Source organism: Aythya ferina (assembly GCF_964211825.1).
Source record: "Aythya ferina genome assembly, chromosome: 4".
In the NCBI taxonomy this organism is placed as follows: domain Eukaryota; kingdom Metazoa; phylum Chordata; class Aves; order Anseriformes; family Anatidae; genus Aythya; species Aythya ferina.
This window is the reverse complement of record NC_140300.1, coordinates 11,445,879-11,468,881: the sequence shown is the minus strand read 5'-3', so window position 1 is coordinate 11,468,881 and position 23,003 is coordinate 11,445,879. Positions and strand designations below refer to the sequence as shown.

Genomic DNA, 23,003 nt, shown 5'->3' with positions numbered 1-23,003 from the left:
AAATGAGCATAAGTTTATAGAGGTAAATGTGGCGCCAAGTTTATAAGGACAATAAGCATAGAAAACATTTAAGTGAGAGTTTGTTTAGATGAGTGTTTTTAAGTCAATAGAGAAACCTTCTTTGCCAAGAATCTCTTCATTTTTTCCCTGCAGGACATAAGTTTCTTAGAGCCCATAGTGACTGATTACTCTAAAGGACAAAGCACATAATGTTGTATTAGACTGTCTATAACTGAATAAAAATCCATTTCCCTATTTTAGGTGCCTTCAGCAAGAAAAGGCATAAAAATGGTTGATGTGATGTAATTATAGTATTTCAGTAGCAATACATGGAGGATTTGTTGGTTGTAGCATGGAATCATAAAACTTCTGGGCAATATGTTTCGAAAGCAGTATGACTTATATCTTTTATTAGCTCTTAAATGAGAGCAATTAAATAACAGACACAATTACTGTGTGGCAAAAGAAGTATAAAATATTCAAGAAAGGAAGAAAAAAATTATTTTCCTTAAATCCTTTCTAAAATGCCCAATGAACCATTGCTTTATAAATAGAGCTTTTATTAAGGAGGAAACTACAGTACCATTTGCAAATCGTGAGCTTTAATGTCTCGCACACTTCCATACATAATTTGTGAAAATCATTTGCATTTGAATTTTATGGGCGTTTAATTTTAGTGCAAGTGAGGAGAAATGTGAGATATATTCAGATGCTTCTCAGTAGCCTGAAAACTGCTGTTGGCATTGATGAATGACAATGCAGTAATATTCAGTTTGGATCTGTACCATATCTCTTTCTGAGATATTTGACAGAATTATTTTTAAATATTCCTGCTAAGCCTTTCCAAGATGCTTTTTTCTTTTTTTTTTTAGTTGCATCTTTTTCATACAGTTTGGTTTTCAAAGCATATTAAGTGCCTAATCAGTGCTCAGTCTGAAGAATCACTTTTTCTCTTTGTGCTTCCTGTGAACTCCTCTCCCACCCAAATATCTAATCCCATTTAAAAAAAAAAAAAAATCTTAAAAAAGAAATCTTCCCTGTGTTTATGTGGACTTACAATAAATTTCTGTATCCCCATGGAGTAGTTTCTTGCAAGTGCAGTCCCTTTAAAGTCAGAACAGTGAGTGTATAAGTTTACAAACTGGCCCCTAGGGACTGAGGTTATGAAACTGAGGTGTCCTTCATTAGTTATAAACCAACCTGAAATGCATGAAGGCTTGTCAATGTTAAGAATTCACTGAAAGAATGCCACATGCAACAAAAAATCTTCAAATTTATGAGATTACTTCAGCAGAATAACACTTTCTAAACCCTATGGTACCTCAGACAACACATGCAAATGTAAATATGAATTATTTCCACTTAGAAATTATAGGCATGTGTAAGGTGTTGAAGTGTTAATACTGTCCATGATTTTTGTATAATTCAGAAAATTATACAGGAGGACATGGAAGAGATTTAGTGTGGTGGTGCTTCCCTTTCGTTTGTGTAAGCTGATAGGCAAATACTTCCTTCAGAAAAGCATTAAAATTCCATTTATCTTCAGCCAGAGAAAGGTTTATTAATCTTAGTTTTGTCAATACAATACTTGGGTCTACAGGACTTCCAATTGGCATTGGGGCACAGGCAAAGAAGAACATGACTTGGATTATTCTCTTTCTTTGCCAGCACAAAAAATAGTTCCTAATATTAAATTTGGTATCTGGAAAGATTTACCTGGCAAAAGAGAAGTAAGTTTTAAATGATTAATGTTGATGGCTTCTAAAAAATAACCCTAGTCTGATTCCATGACTGAACAAAACTGGTTTTACATGGTTTGGGTGGAGGAAACTTTCAGTATAGTGGTAAGGAAAGAAAAGTAATACTCAGGCCTCTAAAACTCACTGTGGCTGTGACATGAGACAGTGCAGACAACAAGCGTGGATATTGGACAAGCCAATAATTTTCCTTTATTTTACATTCTGGGTATGGAAATCACCAGTCTGATGCCTCAAGCAAACAATGTATTACAGTACTCACTAGGACACTTCAGACAACTATCCAGGTAAAAATGGACTACAGCTGCTTCTTTAGACCAGAACAATGTGAAGCAGATGGAAAATATTTTTGAGAAATCAGGTCAATTTTTTTAATACAGATCTGAGACCTGCATATATATTTTTTTTTCTGTATCATCCTATCTTTACTAAATTTTGTTCAGTAAAGAAAGACATTTTCCAATCCCTTTGAAACAGTGTTTTTTTGTTTTGTTTTGTTTTGTTTTGTTTTGTTTTGTTTTTGTGGGTTTCAACTCAAAATCCAGAAAGGATTTCTTCATCCTTTCAGAGAAAACTTCCCCAGTGGGGGGTTGTGGGCAACATTATAGAGAAAGCAAACAGCACTGTCTGCAGTAAGCAAAGCAGAGGAAAAGAAAATTATATTTTAGCCACATCAAAGCTGCCATATAATCATTATGTTACTAGTAGAAGATGTGAAATCATCCTTTTCTTACTTTTTCACTTCTGTATAAAAACAAGGTATTAGATTAACACCAAACCAGAGCAGATAAGAATTTTTCTGTTTAAGTGCCTTACTTGGTTAACAGTAAAAAAAAAAAAAAAAAAAAAAAAAAAAAAAAAAAAAAAAAATTCTCAAAAATAGTATGAAAATCTTCATCTTTTAATTTGTATGCAAACTACTGTCTGTATCCTAAAGCTGAATACTGTGTTTTCAGAAATGTCTCTGAGTCTACTTCAATCAAATTTATATAATTTCATGCATAATTCTTTTTTTTTTTTTTTCTTGGGACTGTCAAGTGCCACTTTTGGTAAATGAACCCCCTCCTGGGCCATTTCCACAATGTGGAGCAGAACTCTGTTATCTTTCTGCCTCATTGACTTACTATCTCGTTTTCAGTCTCTGAAGAAAAGCTATCTTTTTTTCCCTACCTTGCTTATACTGCTTTTATGTTCCATGAGAGCAAGTTTAGTCCCAATTCATGCCACTTAGTTATATACATATATATAAAGGCACTAATTTAATGATCTGTAATATTTCATAAAAACTTCCTCTGAAATCAAAGTAATAGCATGTATAAAAGATTTCCAAAATGAAAGAGGGAAGTAAATCAGAAGCATCTCAAAGCACAAAGAAGCCATTCATCTGAACATTAATCCAAACATAATAAAACCAACACCACAATAAAATATTCTGTTTAATGGATTATTGTTGTTGTTAGTTTTATTTAAGTTCCAAGAGCATGATGCATTATTCCATATCCTTTGCCATATGAATATGTTCCTACTTTATATACTAAACAGAATCTTAATCGAGCCTCTGGAAAATGAGTGAAGCTGTGTAAAGGCCAATGAATATTGGCTCCACAAGGCGGGAATTGAAAGCCAAATAAACTAGAGAGTTTAAAGGAGTGGGAATCAATATCTCGTCCCCCTCCTGCTGTTTCATACTGCTGAACATTTTTAAGTACAAACAGTTCCTGGTATGGACTGATTAGAATTTGTGAATGTAGAAAAACAATTATTTCCTAGAATATCTTCTAAAAGGTTTGGGACCTGGAGAGCTCAGTCAAAGTCATGTGCTGGGATTCTCATTAATAGTTTGCAGAATTAAGTCTCCTGTTCATGTTTTTATGGTCCTCAAAGCAGGCATGAATATTTCTTCCTCCTCGTGGTTGAAATAAAATGCTACAGAGAAAACAATAGGAACTAAAAATGTAATCTATGGAGTGCTGTACAGCAGAGGTAATTGTCTCCAGTGATGGATGCAAAGCACATACATTTTGCAGCTGAAGAATAAACCCCCAAAAGAAACCATTGCATAATCTTTTTCTCTGTTCTGATAAACGTGCTTTCAATTTTTGTATTGCTGATATAAATCTCTTGGGTCAAATTTCATGTCTTGTCATGTTTTCACAGTAGTCTTTTATGTAGACCCAAGCATTTCAGCTCTGCCTACTTCAAACACTTACAATGGACTCAACATAAATTGCTTCCTTAAGAAGAGCAAAACACATCAGGGTACGCACTTTTTTTTTTTTTTTTACGGAATAATTAGGGATAGCAGCTTCCTTCCTACATGTTAGAGCAGTGTGGAGCAACTGGAAAATTGCCAGAATTATGCCCGTCTTTTGCAAGGATTCAGTATCCACATCCTGTTTCATTCTGCAGTGTGGTTGTCCCACGTAAACAGAACATCTGGCACATGTTAAAAAATGCTTCTTGAAAAGACTTGGACTGTCATTTTCTTGAGATTGGATAAATCTCTTCCTTGTAAAATTGAAGCAATATGAAACACATAGAAATCTCTATAATGTATCAGGTCAGATGGCCTTCACAAGACTTGTAATATTCCCCCTCCTCCCATCCATGCTCCATGATACAATCTAAGATACTACACTGAGTACCTCAACTTTATACCTTCCCTTAAGGATCTGTGCTTAACAGGACCAGGTTCATGAGGTTTGAGCAAGAAATATCAGCTTATGTATTTTCTCCTTTTATCCATAACCTATAAAGGCGTGCTCTTAACGTCAAGAAGTTTAATGGTTGTAAACTTGCGAGGTTTCTTCATTCAGGCATGTTTAATAGTGTGTATTGGGATTATGGTGATCTAAGTAAGATTTACTGGATACAACAGTTGAAACCTCAGGATTTATACTAAAGGATGCACCCTGTTAACATGGTTTCAGGCAGGTCCTTTGGCCTGTGAAAACAGACAGACAACAAGTAGGTTAGCAGCTCTCACTAAAGATCTGGAGTGCCATATGGGTTTGAGGTGGATAACATCATTATTATGCCAAAAATATTTTGGTAATGCTATTGATGCTTCCAAATCTGTCAGAACTACATCTTTGAGAAGATTCCCCAATTTCTGTAGAAAGGTATGTGCTGCAAAGCTTTTCTTTTGGGTTTTGTTTCCCATAGACTTTTGATGATGGACTGAAAGGAAAGCAATTTGACAGGTTTGGTGCAGGTCTGATTGAGACAGATATTGTTTTACACATGACTAGTTTCATTAGCAGACACATTATAAACTGTCTGAAGTTACTGGCCCTAGAGAAAAAAATCACAATTAATTACCTAATGCATTTGTTTTCGCAATGAGGAAGGAATGTCCCTCTCCATTTTAATGTGGCTTTTTTACTCCAGTTAATGGGAGGACAATGATGCAGGGCTTGGCAAAGTATGTTAGTGTTGGAGGAACCTTTGCACCTCCTGAAGCAGTCATACCAGCATAACATTGTGCTACCAGACCCTTTTCCCATCCTTGGGATTAGTTAGTGCCTGTGCTTTATTTACTCTATGCTCAGTGGGGTACAGAAAATAGTAAAACCAAATGCATTTCTTTCTCTGTGCTGCTCGTAAATAATGGAATAAAATGCCTGATTTATAAATATACATGTACGTGTGTATGTGTGTATACACACACAGCTATACAGATGTGTGTCTACATATTTAGATATATAGGATGCATTTCATCAATAGGGAGGAGATCCCTTTCACTCATGTTTCATTGTTTAACAATATTTTTTTTTTCCTGTAATCACTTGTGATGCAATGAAAGCTGCTGTTCAAAATAGGATGCTGCAGTAACTTTTATCTGAAACTGATGCCACGTGGAACAGAACCTTTCTTCTGACATAACATTTAAACACAGGTCATCTCTGAAAGCCAAAAGAAAGCAGAGCAACTCATGTATTTATCCGGTTGTCATACTGCTGCCAGAATATGGAGCAGAAGTTGGCCATTTTTAGAGGGATACCTAAAAATTGCTGTCAGTTTTTCTGTCTTTGCCCTGTAGATAAAGGAGCAAAGCAGAAACCTCATCTTAACCTCAGCAGTTCAACCCCATTTTCCCTTTTTTCTTATTGTCTGCCCATTGCAACCATTTCTTTTGAGCACAGACTTCAACAGCCATGATCTGCTGTCATGCTGATCAAGCTGTCAAGCTGCTGCTTGCTATGTGGGACAAGGAGCTCACAATCTGCAGCTCCCTAATCAGAAGTGTTTGCCTGGCGAGTAGGAATGGATGCTGTTGTGTGCCCAGGCTGATTTCAAATGAACACAGCTGCAACAGAGGATATGACTCTCTAGAAATGTTTAAACCATGAGTTCTGCTACAAAAGTTAGAAACCCCTGATTTATCCCCTTTGATTTTACAAAGTCTAATTTAAGTAAATCTAGGTAAGAAATCTTTACCATACTTACTTTAAAGCTTCCCAAGTTCAGCTATGGTGCTAATTGTCTGTTAGAGCTGATAAAGCTGTTTAATAACATGCTTTTTCTTTTTCTAGATTCATATCAGAATGAATAAGTTAAATGCTGTTTTCCATGGAAAATTTGTTTAAATTGGCACTTCCCAGTAGTGCTTTAGTGCTGCCTGCTTATCTCTACCGAACTAACCCTGCATAGAAGCACAACTTTCTTAATTTCCCTTACCAATGCTGGGTTGCTTCCTTACTCTACAGCCCTTTCTCCTGGACTCCTGGTGCATCACTCTCTTCTCTCTTCCCATTCCCTGTCTCCTGGATTTCTCCTGCTTCTTTCTCCTCAACTCTAATACATTATGAGAGTGCCATTGAATGCTACCACTGACCTTCAGCGTCAGCCCACCTGACCAGGGAGATGGGCTTGACTGATTGTGACCCAGCTTTAATCTGATGTCTGGTACCAGAAAAGAATTTCTGTTGGGCCTTATTATTGTTTTATTTCACAAAAATAACTTTTTGTGTGGTTTTATTTATTAATTTATTTATATTTCTTATTTTATTTTTAATATAGTTTATTGTGTATCAGACTTAGTCAAGAAATCATCAATGCAGAATTCTTGAGCAGTTAAGGCAGTTAAATAAAACTCTCTTAGATTATGAACACAAAATCAGGGATGGATATGATTGGTTCTGTGACGTGATTCTGGTACTGTGTCACTCTGCTGGAGCTCTGCTCTGGTGCCAGCATGTGTGTGGCACAAAGGATTTCCATCACAAGACTTTTTCTTCTTGTCCAATTTAGGAAACTGCCAGGCAGGAATGTCTATGCCCAGATGCACAATGAAAAAGAACAGGAGATGACAAGCCCTGTCAATCATAGTGAGGACACCCAGAACATCATCCAGGGTGAGGAGTTTATTGATGATGATCTGGACTCTCAAACGCTAGGTAACGCAAGAGGTAACTTCATTTTTAGTCTATAAATTTTCGTAAGTAATTGATTTTTTACTTGATATTCATTTTAGGTTATTGTTTTGTTTTCTTTTTTCATTTTCTGCTCAGACTTGGGATGAAGCAAATAGTACACTACTGACAAAGGATTATCTCAATTATCTTCTTTTTGCTTGCTTGTAATGAAGGCGAATGTATGAATGACATGCTATGTAGAACATAGGTACAGAGACCATAGATTTTAATGTCAGGAGACTTGGATAATTTTTATAATTAGAGAAATTATATTTTGTAGAACAGGATATACTTGGTAGCCTCTGAATTAATTCAAGAATCCCCTGAATTAGTGGAAAATCAAGAAGGCCAGAAAGATTTTTACAGTCAATATTTCCAAGATTTCAGATGAATTGTAACTATATGCATTGCTGTATTGGTGATTATATTCCAGTGGCATTTAAAGTTTTCATTATTAGCAACATTAAATTTATTCCTGTGTAAAAAATGTTATGAGTCTTCCCTATTTTAACTGTTAATTATTATATTATTATTATTCATGGGGTGGTCATAAGGAACCTATAAGGGAAACTTCCTGTGAAACTCTGAGTAATTATTTCAGTGTCAGGTAGAAGTGTATATCCTGGCCCCCAGTGGTTATTTTTAATGTAGCATAGAGTACTGAGCCGTAAAGTTCCTGTGAAATTTACCATTGTGTTCAGAGTTCATTGAAATCAAAGTCTGAAAAGTGTGGGACAATGGGAAAAGCTCATTCACTTCATTCATACAAATTTTTTGAAAATAAATCAGATAATCCAAAGCTTTTGGAATTTGTGGCAGTCCCTTCATGCTGTAACAGGCAACTATAATGTCTTCATGTACCCACAGAAAGGGATCTATTTCAGTTGTGACAAAACCTGAGGTAGGACAGAATTTTGGCAGAGGACAGATTTATTTCTCCCAGGTTTCATCTTTACCTTCTGTTGCAGATGTCTTCATTTTCATCTGCTGAACCATGTGCTGTTTCTATGTTCTTGAAGACGTTAGCTTTAAAACACAAGGGGAGCTTCCATCCTCCAGCTTTGCATTGTGTATCTTTGTGTATTTCTATATTTTGTTTGACAAACTTTGTATATGCATACCACTGTGTTTCTATTCAGATTTTGCAAGAAGACCTTGATCGCACTCCTGACTGTTGGAATTAATTCCAAAAACAAGCCTGGAAAAACAAATTTTGTGTTAAAATTGTTTGATCAGCTTATCTCTAGGCTCTATTAGAGGAGAAAGCTGATTGCTAACAAACTCCATGTAGACATGCCTATTAATGTGGAACATTCAAACACCTCTAGTAATGTGCAAAAATATAACTTTTAATGGTAGAAAATCCCTCTTGGTCTATTTATATAGTGCAGCTGGTGATGGTGTAATAAAGAAATGCTACCCTGATTTGTGACACATTCAGAAATAATCTCTACTTGCTGGCTACATAAGCCTGATCCTGCACACATTACACAGAGAAAAAAAAATAAATCTTGTATCTGGGTGGAGTATTGTTATGGTTAAAGGGTGCAAGATCATGATGTTTTGATGTGAAACTTAAGACAGTGAGCAAAGGCAGATCCTGAGGTGATTTGTGCTTCTGCCAGGTTGTCAACACCAGAAGCATTTCAAGCAGAGCATAGAGTTCACTTCTGTGGATCATAATCATCTATATTCATCAGCTACTGTACAGCTTTTAGACACAAGACTTTATTTAAGATGTAAAACTATACTTCAGCTCTCTGTGCTGTTTTGTTACTTGCAATGCTTTCCACTAGCTCCGGTATCACTCACTACTGCCAAAAAAATATTCCTGTTAATGATACTCTTCTATTTTATCTGGCTAGAGTATGAAACATGTTAAAATCCCTGCTCTATATTAAATTCCATTTTACAACACTGTTTGCAGAAGGTTCCTATGCTATGGAGATCCCCTCTAATTCTGGTGAGCTTTCTCCCTCCCTGTTGGGAGAGGTCTGTAACAGCCCCCGCTCCATGCACAGCAGGGTTTTGCAGGCCTAGGGTTCTGTTTGTTCTCTCTCTTCTCATAACTTTTGAATTTCCACAGTACAGTATTTCCAGACTCACCCATCCACTTTTTTTTTTTCTATATATTTTATGTTGCCTACTTTATCGCAACCCCCACCTTGGGACTCCTCAACACCATTACCTTGCAGTGACTCCTTCTGGGAGAAGTGGCAACTTGAACAGCTACAGAGTTCCCCTATTGCTGATGCCGGTCAGTGTCCAGTCCCAGGTCAGTGGCATGTTGAATGGACACCTCAGGTGCCATTCTCCCACCTCACCTGCACCCCTCGAGACAACTACACCTTTTTAAGCTGCAAAGAGAACCACCTTATGCTGTCACTAGGATAGAAACCCTAGGAATTCACCACAAACTCACCACCATGAGCAAAAGCTTTAAGTGAAAGTATCCTGTAGGTACACGGAGCTGTTGCACCAGCCTTCACCTGTTTGATAAAGCCAGTCTCTTTGTGTGATTGACTTGTCCCTGCGATAAAAGGGGGATTTCTTGTGGAGTACCTGAAATACACTAATGCTGGTCTTTTGTTTCTGTATTTTCATAGGCAATCACTCAGGCGTGGTTTTGAGCATCAACTCCAGAGAGATGCACAGTTACCTGGTTAGCTGATATTTACAGCTGAACACAAAAACCGAAAGACTCTTCTCTGTATTGTTTTATTTTTCCCTGGTGATGTCACAAAATTGCGAATATGGCTGTAAATGCTGGTGGAGAGAAGGTTCCCTAACAGTCCCGTGGAAAAAAAGCGTTCATCATCAGTTACCAGGGGAGAAGGATAATACGTCTTGTGTTCACTCTATGGCCTGGGAACTCTTTACAATTCAAATTCAAACTATGGTAGCAAATTTGTAGCCCTAGGCACATTCAATGCCACCTTCTTTTCTTCTGTTCCTGTATATGCTCTAGTTCTCTGTGTTTATTTTTAGGACGATTGACTGTAACTTTTTAATTAGGTTTTTAACTGACGTATTCAGTGGAAGGCTGGGACTCTTCAGCCTGAAAAGGTGATTTCTAAACAAGAGACTAGACCCGAATAGACGGTTGGTTTTCACGAGACATTGTGTCAGAAGGCCATAACTCAGAGTGGTTCTGTACTGGGAGAGGACTGAGCAAGAAGTCCTATGCACTCCTAGGCCATACAAGCTCTTAACTTAAAACTGTGTGAGACAATCTAATGAATTTAGGCTTATGCCCTTCTGTGGATTACAGGAAGTGAAGTGTTAATTAGGATATCTCATAATTATAGGATAATTCTCCTTTAAGTGTAGCAAGTCCTGACAAACCATCAGCATAGGTATGTACCCTGATCCCACCCCATGTGAAAGAGAAACACCAGCGTGAAGCTTTTCCCAGACCAGGTGCCTTCACTTGCAGACAGTCATTTCAGTTTCTCTCTTCTTGTCTTCTGAGCGAGCACCTCTAGGACGATGGCAGCTGCCAGATTAGTTATCATGTAAAAAAAAAAAAAAAAAAAAAAAAGGTGCTCATGGCCTGCTTCTTTTTAAATTTCCGGAGAGTGTAAATACCTCTTTCAGGTCTCTTTCTTTGTATGTGTTTTTTGTTTTTGTTTTGATAATTGGAGCAGAGATGCCAGGAAGGTCCGAGCTCTCCTCCAGGTAGGACACTGCAGTCCCCTTCCCACTCGTGTCACCCCTGGGGCTTCTGCTGCCTCTTCGCCCTTGGAGGCAGGGGTGGGCAAACCCTAACCTGCACTCTGCTTGGGTTGCTCTGACAATCTGTAGGGCCCTGGGGAGGACCGGTTGTGGTTTCAGAGTTGGTATTTCCTTTCTCTCACCACAGGGTGTCACTCGGTCCCTAGCACAGCACCGGACCTTATTCCTGCAGGTTGGGCAGTGGGGCTTCTGAAGGAGCCTCCTGCAGAAGGTCTCGGGGATCAGCCTGGAGGTTCCCAAGCCCAATTTTGTGACCAGCTCAGAGTTCCCAAATCTCAACTTCTGTACCCCCAGGCAGAGGCAGTGTGGTGAATCTGCAGCTTGCTGCTGGTTTCCCTGTGGTTGATGGAGCCATGTAGGAAATGGACTGTGGTGTGATGAGTTCAAACATCTGGCATCCTTTGTGTCACAGCTGCCTGGAATTAGAACACTCGTCTCAGAAACTTATATAATCTCTTCACTTTTGCCTTCAATAGAGAATAAATAGCTCTTTACTCAGTGAATGTCATACTGATGCTAATGGCAAGCTCCCACACCACCTCGCTTAAGGAGGATGCAGATAGCTAACTACATCATTCTGAATAAACAAACAGTAAATAACGAGCGCTGGCAAGACAGAAAATACCTATCTTTAAATTATCCCATGCATTGGAGTCATTCTTCCATGTAGCTGTTGATATCCTAGAGCATATGGTTGTCAAATGCAACAGACTGTGATGTAATAATTCAGTGCAGCACTGTAGGCTCTCGCAAACCCTACAGGATGTATGTGTAAAGCACAAGAAATTCTAGTTTAGAAGAAACTTAATGTATGGACCTGGGAAAAGTTAAAGATTCTGAAAGTGCTTGCAAACTGCTCAGGAAAATAATTTCAAAAATCTTTCAAAAAAAAAAAAAAAAAAAAAAGCCTATGTAGTGGTAGAGTGCTGTGCAAATTGATCCAGAGAGGAGCAGTGCTCTAGCTGACATGTATGCAGGAAGGACCATGCTTAAATCCAAGGTGTTACATGTGTCTGAGTCTGCATTTCTTGAAGAGTACAAATACAAAATGTGCTGTGCATTGGAAACTCTCAGGATTCTTGCACCAGAGGCTTCCCCTTCTCACCAGCCCTTTCAGCTCTTTCTAGGGGGAATGAGCTGGAAAAGAGTAAAATAGTATTGCAAACAGCTTGCTTATACTTGTGAAATAAATCTGTAGTAGGTGTGGGGCAGGTGAGTAGGGGATTTGCCTCATGAACAAGGAGTAGGATGGAAATCCTAGTTTGGGATCATTCTTCCACAGATTATCTGATTAGTGAAGGACACTGTTGGAACTAGGTCACACATCTAATTTATGCTTTAACAACTACTTTTGTGTATGTAATACAGGGTGATTTGTGTCTCTGACAACAGGAGTCTTTTGGAAAACCGTAGAATATTTAACTGCTTGATACTCTAATTAACGCAGCACAATATAGTGCCTGTAATAATGTTTTTCAAAGCTAATTAATCTGATTCATGCAGCACTTGTGTGAGGTTGGTTTGTCATGTCTTAAAAGCACTGTTTTCTAAAGAGATGTCAGTATCACCGTAACTGTATTAGCAATACCCAGCATATAATAAAGGAAACCTTTGATTCCTTGGCAAGAATAACTTTAAAATGAGTTATTAAAAATTGAGAAAAATACCATGCCCGTTTTCCCATTCATGGTTTATCTTTAAATGAAAATTCTCACAGCATTAGGTTTTGAATCTCTTGAACTGCATGCAGGACATCTTAGCATCTTAAAGGCTATGTAAATATATATACATCCTTGATAGGTATCTAAAATCCTTTTACATGCATAAAAAGAACAGAGAGTTCTTTCTATGCACAATTGCTAGGCACACATGTATGCATTTGTACATGCAGTATTCGTATGTACTCCAGTTAAACTTGTTAGTGAGCAAGGGTGATTTGATGGCTAAGAAATGGAAGATGGGTGTCAGGTACCTAGATTCTGTACCCAGACTTTGGGCAAGCTACTTAACCTGTATGTGCCTCAGTTTCCCCACCTGTAAAATGGGGCTGATAGTAATTATTAGTAATCCTTACAGAAGCGTTGTGAGGCTAAATTAATTACTGTTTCTCCGGGACCTTTAGAGTGAAAGAATTATGTGAGTATATATAATATTAATAGTCTCACTTTTTATTTCCTTTTTTTTTTTTTTTTTTTTTACTTACTATTGCTGTAATTTAAGGTAGTATACTGAAACAAACCACAATTATATGTAAATGTAAAACATACATAAACGAAACAGGTACATAACTGTTAAAAAGAATAAAAGAAAAAAAAAAAAGGTAATTTCGGTTGAAAGCTGTTATTGGACCATATGCAGAGTAGCATTGCAACATGGGCTGTGATCTTGCTAATTTGCATCCTAGTATCTTAAACTTGCTTTCTGCAGTGTTATTTGTCAAAAGTCTTATCCATTGGATATAATGATACCTATCAGCATTGACAACGAAATATACTAAAACCAGAAACAACAAAACTGGTATTGTATTGGTAACATTTAGAACTTGTGGCCTTCTTAAACTCACATGTATTTGCAAGTTCAAAAACACCTGGTACTTCTAAGAATGCTCCAAGGAGTTCTGATGTGAAGCCATCAAGATTTACAGTTGTTAACTGTGGTTTCCCTTTTGACACTGGATGTTTGAGACAGCTTTAGGATGGTCTACTCATATAATGTGCTCAGAAATGCTCAGAAGACATTTACAGACAACCACACACCCCCCGTATAAATTAATTTCTTAAAAATAAAAGCAATATAAACCAATGTATATTTTTATACCCTTTAAAAGATGGTGGTGGAAGCAACTGTGAAGAAATAGAAGATGCCAGCCTGAGGCAAGATGTTGTTATAGCTCCAATTGATATCCAATTTCTTTGAACATTTTGAGGATATTCTCATTGAATTATATTATTCTTGAGTTTTCTGCTTTCACTGACCAGTGAGAGCAGCATTCATTCACGTAAAGTAGATGATTTGTTAAATTACTGTCCTCTAGACAGACAGAGACAAATCAATGTTTTGTGATTACTAGCTCATAGTACAAAGCAGATTTCAGCTGACGTTATTATGTTGGTTATCTGTTTTTAGTCCGCTGAAAAATCCCTTTAGTGGGAATACTCTATTATGGCATGTCGCTTCTTTAATAGAGAGTAGCAGAATGTGACTGCATTGGTTTCTATCCTCCTTACATAAATACTTGCTCAAAGATATATGTATATATATTTCATTTTTAAGAAATTAAATTTACTGTCTTTGTAGTAGCTTTTTGATGACAAAGCAATGATTCTGATAAGTTTTGAATTTTAACGTTATTTAAATTTGAATACAATGTTGCTAAATCAGTAGCATTGATGACAATGTCAGTTGAAGGTTTTTCCTTTGTTTCTTCTAAAACTATGATGTGGCTGTTTGTTTTAATGTGGCTTTGGGGAAAAGAGGACAAGAATTTTTATTTCATTATCGAATTATTTACAGTTGGAGTTGCTTTTGTATGTCGATTGATATTGCTGTGTTTTTTCCATCTTCATTTTAATTTCAGAGTTTTAGAAGAAAGTGCAAATTTCTCTCAAAATACCGGCTTACCATCAGAAAGAAATTTATTAGCATTTACCTTTATAAATATTAGGTTTTGAGATGCAAAACTTTGATGGATATTCTAGACCATCCTAGCTTCCTACCATATTTTCTCTATTCTAGCCCCAATTGCTTATTTATTCCACAACTTTCTTTGAGACTGGCATATAGCTTAATCTTACTACTCTGTGAAAGTCTTTCTAAAACTTCCATTAGAAGAACATTTAAGTGTCTAGAAGTAGTTACAGTGTCTGCTTAGAGCATTTTTATAACACTGTCGATATTTTAATATTCTTTATTTCCTTTCAGTATTTCAGTATTTGCCCTCTGACTGCCATTTAAATGTTTATTCCTTTTGTGGTTACGTATATAATGTTTTTCACTTACTTTCAGACTACAGTCATCAAAGTAACAAGTTTTGATGTATCTCAGACACCCAGTTAGCTTTTGCAATTAGAAGCTGAGCCCTGCAGTCTTTGGAAAATGTCAAGCTGTGCACTCTTTAATTTTTTAATCTTCTTTCATAAGTCAGCCCTCCTACCTGGCTGACCGCCTCTGCAGCTTTTCTTCCCTTTCTTTTTGCTACCTCCAGCTGGTGGGAGTGCAGAAGGGTTTCACAATGCCTAGATGGCCTACAAGTCGATTCCCAAATTTGAACAGGAACTGTTTAATGGACTAATTTTTTTTCCTTTCATTTCAAATATTTTGCATATAGTACAGAGGGCTATATATACTGTCAGGGAAATAAAGACTAGTAATCTGCACAAATTGTTCTTCATAATGGTATGAAGACTAAAGAATGTATTTTCAGATTTTTTTTTTTTCCTGAAATTGATACCTATAGTAAGTTAGTTTCACGGTTTTTAATATGCCAGGTATTATTTCTTTAAGTCTTCAGAACTTCATTTTTTTTTCTCCTGTTAAATGGAGTAACAAAGTATGTAAAATGTGAATTGTGAAGCAATGTATGACCAACTGGAAGATTTTCGTTCTTTTCATCTCTCCCTCTCTTTTTTTTTTTTTTTTTTCCCTTGTTTTAGGCTTATCAGAATTACTATTTTCAGCTAGTTTACATGACAGTAGCTGTGGTGATCTTCTGGAGACAGTATTTAAGATGAGAAATACTGGAAGGCTTAGAAATACATATGCTGTATGTACAATATAGCCCTGTAGGCAGTGCTAGGCTATGAATATGCTGGACAAAATAACATTCTTATCAAAGAGCTGTTATGGTTTGTATTCAAATATTGTCTTTTAATATATATAGATATAAAATATCTCTTCAAATATGTATACTTAATTGCATATTCTTGTCCCTCTTTTAGGTTAGTTTTCTTTTTAGGAATGACATTTTGTAGTCCTGAAAAAAGTAGATTTTTTCCTTCACACAAGTAATTTAGTTTAAAATTATTTCCTTGCAACACACTGAAGGCATTAGGTAAACTTGAGCGTAATTAATCAGACTTGATTTCTGAGTTTCTGTAGAATTTGCATCTTTATAACAATTTGTTGCAATGCAGTGGACATAAAGCCTTGTTGTGCAGCAATAATACATGCAGCAGTAGTTGCCTTTGATGCACATACTTTTAAGGGTGTAATGAGTTTATTGATCACCGGTAAATTCAGGCTTTCCAAGTAAATTTCTTAGCATGTCTTATATTTCTATGTAATTTGTTGCTAATTTTAGCCAGCTTTTGGTACTTACATTCATTTCTGTCTGACACTGTCTGCTCTTGCAGATCAAAGGGCAAGAATTGGCATATTCTCGTTAAATGTATATATATATTAATTCACGCCATTTGCTTGTTAAGTTAAAAGAGTTTAGAAAGTAAATCTATCTGAAATGGTGAAAGCAATGCTTTTTAATGAGGACAGCTCATACAGAAAAAAACAGCAGACTTGTATCCACATGTTTTTTGAGACAGACAATCTTGTTATGTGTTATGAATGAGCAGGACTACACAGAATTTGTACATCTCAAAGAGCAGTAACATGCACGTAGGCAATTCACAACTGATAAAACTAGAGAACTTTTCAATACACAATTTGTATGTACCAGATACACATAAGGATATTTAAATGGTTACAGTTACAGAGTATCATCACAAACATCGTAAAATGCCCAATTTACTATCTCTGCTTGCTGGTAAAGCTGGTAAAGGCACTTTTTTTTTTTTTTTTTTTTTTTGGTTTCTCTTTTGAGATGCTGGTCTTCAGAGAGGTGACCTGCATTGTTTAATGCTTGGAACTCTTTGATAAGTAATTGGTGACACTACATAGGAAAATTTATATGAATTTCCATTCTCTTTTGTTTTCCCTTGTTTTTGCTCCATACTCTTTTTTCTCCTGCTGTTCTGTTTCATTATTGCTGCTATCTGTTGCTCTGCCTTGCCTGCCTCCTCCTCCTGATAACAGTTCTCTACAGTCCACTTTTCTTTCTTCCATGCATTTGTTTTGCTTTGTGTTCTGTTTCTATCTGTGTCTTGAATGCTAACAAGAGGAATCACCATCTCTTCCCCATCCCTCTCTTTTCTCTCAGCTCTGGTGTATTATCTTAGCTGATGTACGTCCCTATGTTTTGTCTCTCTGCATTTTCTTCTTGTTTCTTTCCCACTTTCACTTCTTTTGATATTTTCATGTTAAATTTTGGCTCTCATTTTCTATAAATCTTTCTGGAACTCTTCCCTTTTGCCATTCCTGCCCTTCTCTCATCTCTTTGACCCAGAGAGCAGATACTTCGTCCTGAAATTGGGATCAGTGTTGTCCTCCCTGGAGGAGTGATAAGCTATAACCAGCATTTTCTCTCCTGATATCACTGTCTCTCTTCATTGGAAGAAATACATTTAATTGGCAGACAACTAAACCCATGATTTCCCAAATACCCCCTTTTGCCTAACTTCAGGTTATGAGGAGGAGATATGGTGTTGGCATGAGCCTCCTGGAGCACAGCAAGGGCTGGATTTCTTTGCCTGCCCTTCAAACTGGCAAATAAAGGACAGCAGCAAAGTTGGGCAGAGACGTCCTGACAGCCATTGGGCTGCATATGTATTTCAGTTTGGGTTGCTGAGGACCAAGATACTACATAGCCTTTTAGATAAAATGGTACAACCTGAAGATGAAGAATAGGCGAGATAGAGTCCATTGCTATGGGAAAAAGCAGGACCAGGGATCAGTTGTCTTGGGAATGGTTTGTCATGTTTGTATGCAACCTTTCCTGGATGCAGAGGCAAATAACTCTCTCTTAAGCTCATTAATATGCAAGTTTAAGCTGTAACCATATGGGTTTGGCAGAATCTTCTTGTCGGGGAGCTTGCAGAAGATGATGGGGATGAAGCAATTGAAAAACTCAGAGCTATTTTTGTAGGATAGAACCTAGGCTAGAGAGGAAGTGTATGTAAGAGAGGTGCAGGAGGGAGAGGAGCACAGGATTATACAGGACAGGGAAATGCAGGGAGAAAGGCAATATAATCAGTGTGTATGATTTTGCCACAAGTTTTTGATGTTATATTTTTCTTAAGCTTTGGAGCTTCTTTTAATTTGTAATGACACATATATTGTATTAAGTTTTGTTGGTTGCATACAGAGGCTTTCAACCATGAATCTAAATTGCTGCGGCACCAGGAACATGACAATGCTAAATTATCAGCATTAATTTCTACTTATAATTTAGAGAGCACACAGCAATATCATACTTGATGGAAAAGCATTTGCTTCCCAGCAGCCAGGATGCATGTATGTGTGCTTCACAGGTAGCTCTAATGTAGCCTTACCTCGGATGATTGCAGGCCGTTTCTTTATGGTGCTCCTCCTTAGAATGGCACTGAGTTAGGAGAGAAAGGGAGAAGAGTTATTTTATGGATTAGCTATGTGTCTTGGATTTATAGTGATTAAATGTAATTTGCTAGAATCCCTCTATGACATGTAATTTTATAAAATTTAGAGAGGACAGATGAAGTTGGTGAGTAGGCATAGTATTCCTAAAGATAAACACTAGACACTGGACTTTCTCAAAAAGTGTCTAGAAATTTTAGTTTTAGGAACTCAGAGTTCTTATATTTTCTATACACACCAGGCATTTGAGTACAGCTTCTTTCTTTATTTGTCACTGACATGTTATGAATCATTTCCTCATGGGTGTATGGCATGAGATGAACTTGCTGCAGGGCAGAGGACTCTGGAGAGAAAACCTAATCACATGGAGAAGTACACTTGAATTCTCCCCTCTTGATCCCAGTCTCTTCTGAGTTACTTTTCTCCGATTGTGGTTCTGCCAGCCAGCTGGTTTGAAGTCAAAAGAAGATTAACTCATTTTTATCTTCTTTTGTATGAGTGAGAAAAATACAAGGAAAACATTGCAAAGGAATAGCAGCATGAAAGAGGTAGGGAACTTGATCAGCTGGTAGGGTGCTTTGGGAAGCTTACACCTTTTGTGCTTTACTTACCACTTAAATTCACAATTGTGTACAGCTACTGTGATTTCTCCTTCCATTAATCATAGGTGTGTTTTTTTGCAAAAGGGAAGGTGGTTCTAAAGAATATCACACCAGTATATTGCAAATGTGGTGTTAGAAGGCATCAGCTATCACCCTTTTTCACTTAAATGAAAGTATCATAGTACCATAACTTTGCGCTTATGAATCTACACTAGGAATATCAATTCACCCTGGACTCGGTATTGGAGAAAGATTTGAGAGACAGTGAGAGTTGGAATGGAGAGTTTTCCATTTGAAGAGTAAAGGATTTATGTGGTCTTATTTACACTGCATCTGTGGCTGTTCCAACACATGTGGGTCCAAAATCCCTCATTCGGACAAATCCCTGGCTTGGACAAATCATATACATTTGCTGGCATTGCCTGTGGGAATAAAGGGGAAAAAAAGACAGTTAAACCAAGCTCAAATAATATCTTCAGGCTAATTAGAGCTTCAGGTCTTGGTAAAGAAAGAAAAGCCAATAAAGTAAGAACTAGGCTTGACATGCTAGTTGTGAAGATTCACAAAGTGGTCTTCACTGCCCTGTTGTTCCATGTGGAGAATTACTTATTAGGCCTTGCAGGGCCAAATTCTGCCCAAATTTATGGCCATGCAGGTTCACAGAATTTGTCAGGTAAACCTTTTGTTCCAGAAGAAAGCTGTTCATCCACAGGGAGTTTGAAATGTACCTGCAGGCTAAAATCAGTTGTCGTCTTGCTGTATCCATATGCACACAGGTGAGTGACTAATTTTCACATGTAATTCCTACTCCCATGGTTCACATGCATGTATTTTGTATGCACATAAGCTAATTACAATGAAGGCAACGCTTAGTTTTTGAACTAATCACAACTGCTTTTTTAGAGTATGGTCAACAAATGCTTAACACTGTGTTTCTAAATGGATTTCTGATACAGAGGCTCTTCCAGTCCAGGTACAGGCTCTTAGTAGTAATCAGTATGCTGTAGTCCATACCTTTAACAGACGCAAGTGTGCTGTTCTCTCCTTTTGCCTTTGCACATTTTAATATATGTGAAATCCATACTAGACTTTTCCTATTTTACTTTTTTTTTTTTTTTTTCTTTCGGGAAACCTTGACTTTGGCTGGGTTTCTTTGTATACGGTATCAGGACTTAAGGGAAGAACAAGATTAATCCATAACTGGTGCATTGTCATAAATGGGGAAAAGTGTTATTTGTATATTTTTGTAAATATGTAACATTTAATGGCAGTTTTGTAGTGACGTGCTGTTTTTGAGAAGAAAAAAACAAATAAATATATGTTTGAATATGCTTGATGTAACACTTAACTGTGATTCAATTGCACAATTAATAGCTTAATCAAAAGTCTTGTGCAATATGTAGTGCACACACATAACCAAGTATCTGTTAGTGGTCCACAACCAAGTTTTTGGCAACTTTTAATGATGATGATGAACTGTGCAGAACAGTTGATCACAGTCTCTTTCAGCTTCCAAACATGTAGCAGGCAAACTACTGTATACATACCTGTGTACTCCACTGCATCCAAAGGTATGCATTTGTCCCAAGAACCTGCACTACAGGTTTTTCTTTAATAAAATTTGGTTCTAAACTATTTGTTGTTGTTTTGTTTTCTTGTGAAGCAGCTTATGGGTTTTGTGGAGGGGAAACGGCTTAAGCAGTCCTCAGAGTCTGTGGGCTTTTGGTTTGTAAGTCATTAGCAGCAAACTTGTACGGTAAGGCTGCAGCAAAGCCTCATCTCCTCCTCCTGCACATCATTACAGGACGTTGCCTTTTTGCCTCTTCCCCTAGTGGAGTTGAGCTGCGGTATAACTGGTGTGAGGGTGACACTCTGTGGTGAGAGGGAAGCCATGCAATTACAGCCAAAGAAAAGTAAATGTTCTCCCAGAATGCTGCTGAATCAAAGGCTGAAAATTTCTGTCTAGCTTAAGAATGAAAGAATTCAGCAGGTTTTAACCTTGATCTCCCTGCAATAAACAGCCATAAATAGAACAAAGCTGTGTGTTCTTCTGACCTTCCTGTGTCTTTGTTCGGATCTTTTCTGTTTTCTTTGGCATTTTCACACACTACTTACTCCTTATTTACTCATTTTTTCTTTATTACCTGTATTGGCTTTTCTTTATCCCACTCACTTCCTGCCTGTGCTATGTAGGAGCTGCATCCTCCTTACAAAATTGAAGGGTCTGCAAATCCAAACCTGTCCTTGAGCCAGCTGTCTGCAAGGATTTTGCCCCAGCTCTCAAAGTGCTCTTTTGTGACTGATCCTAGCAAGAACTGTCTTTCTTTGCTAAAGTCACTGTACTTTTAAGGCCAGAATATTCTGCGCAGCCATGCAATATGGAAATTCCTTCCTGGTTTAAAACTTGGACAGACTGCTCAGACTTAGCTCAGATTTACTGCTGTAATACAGTTTTGGTTTTGTTGATAGGTGGTTGCTGCTGTGCAGATTGGCTGTTCTAGTGAAATCCTGAAGCTGGTAAAATAAAAACCAAAGAAACAACTGAAAGGGAAAAAAAAATCCAAAATATAAATTCAGACTTAATATTCTTAGTGTGAATGTTCTGCCCTAGTTTAACACTTTCGGATGGTCACGGCCAAAAGACAAAGCAGTTAGAGGAGCCATGCAGGATGGGGAATGGGATCCTACCCCATGGCACATCCTGCTAAATGTAAGGCTGGGTTCAGAAATGAGCTTGAGGCTTTCCCTTCTTGAGTGCCTCAGCTTGAAGACATTTTAATGATTGTCATTTCAATTTCTCTAATCCTGTATTGTGGCTAGCTGAGACTTTAAACTGCAATCTGTCACTAAAAAAATGTGGCCTGTTGAATCTCAAGTGACTGTTTCATTTTCCAAATTTCATGCTCTGATATAAATAAAAACAAAACCAAAAGAAACCCTAAACCCTCTTATTTTTAATGATGTTCCACAAGCTCTTTCAGAGGAAAGCTTCTGCTTTGGAAGGACAGAAGTGAGAACAGGGAGACAAGATGCTCCTGGAAATAACCCACCTCAAGAAACTTGCCAACATTTAACCTAAAGGGCTACTTTACCAATTTCGATGGAAAAAAAGGATAAGATAATCGCTTCATTTCTGTTTTCTTTGCTGTCCTCCTCAAAGCCATATTAATTGCTATGTTATTTTGAAGTCTAGTTGGTTTCAACATCATCATGAATTATGTCTCTGTAATAAAACTTCTGAGTCATAAACATCAGCCAATATTTTTTCCTGTTTTCCATTAAGAGACTTTTTTTTTATTTTTTTAATTTTTGTGATTTATGCCTTAAAAGATACTTTGCTTTTATATGATTCCAGCTGCTGTGGTGAAAATGTTACTGTACTCTGACCTTCATGGTTTTCAAAAGATGATGCAAAATGCTGCAAATGCTGCTCAGTATATTTTTAACATGATAAAAGGGTCCTTTCTCAGCATTTCATCATTACAGCATCACACCATAAGCTGACCTAAAAAAAAAAAAATAAAAAAAATAGTAGTATGTGCTAAAAAAAAAAAAAAAAAAAAAAGTTAAAAAAGTAGTAATTCCAATCAATAATTCAGTGACAGCAGTTATCAGTCTCTTGAAAAATTAATGAAACCAAGAATGAAACTTTTCATTTATGTTTAACTTGAGCCTGTGTGAAGCAAAATCTAATAGGAAAATTATTTCCCCGTCATCAGGAGAGCTCATTGAAGAGGAATATCTTTCCTCTAATTATTACAATTATCTAATATATTCTGAAGCAATAATGTTGCATTGTCTTGATCTTGAGACAGATGTTTGCATTAAAAATCAAATTGAAAAGAATATGATACATTATTTTATAGGAAAGAATGTTTTTGTAACTAGTGGTTGGAAAAATTAAATAAGTCATTTCTGAGAGAAACCAGCGTCATTTATCAATACGAATATGTCAGGGGAAGAGGAGGAAGCATACAATACTTACCCAGTGCGTGCTTCCAGCTTCCATTTACTGTGGAGCTGGACCTCTCTGCAGCAGAGCTGGTAGC

General features: G+C 37.1%; 1 protein-coding gene and 1 long non-coding RNA gene across 13 annotated transcripts in view; one reads left to right on the top strand and one right to left on the bottom strand.

Annotated features, from left to right (window-relative positions):
* SORCS2 (sortilin related VPS10 domain containing receptor 2) overlaps nucleotides 1-12,535 on the top strand; it is a gene marked incomplete at its 5' end in the record, with an annotated part of 570,927 nt that extends 558,392 nt beyond the window's left edge. For 3 of the 12 annotated variants that reach the window (XM_084517071.1, XM_084517067.1, XM_084517068.1), the window contains 3 exons: nucleotides 7,011-7,168; nucleotides 9,370-9,449; nucleotides 9,781-12,535. In XM_084517071.1, the coding sequence (XP_084373197.1) occupies nucleotides 7,011-7,168; nucleotides 9,370-9,449; nucleotides 9,781-9,804 (262 nt within the window). In that variant the 3' untranslated portion in view covers nucleotides 9,805-12,535. Of the gene's footprint in view, nucleotides 1-7,010; nucleotides 7,169-7,270; nucleotides 7,974-9,369; nucleotides 9,450-9,780 lie in introns of those variants that run through there. The other 9 variants (XM_084517072.1, XM_084517070.1, XM_084517076.1 and 6 more) reach the window with 8 other exon arrangements.
* LOC311435723 lies at nucleotides 11,462-22,449 on the bottom strand. The gene is made up of 2 exons (XR_014692339.1): nucleotides 19,281-22,449; nucleotides 11,462-18,799 (listed from the first exon to the last, which is right to left on the bottom strand). It is a non-coding gene; the product is annotated as an uncharacterized lncRNA (long non-coding RNA).
* Nucleotides 22,450-23,003: the final 554 nt, after the last annotated feature.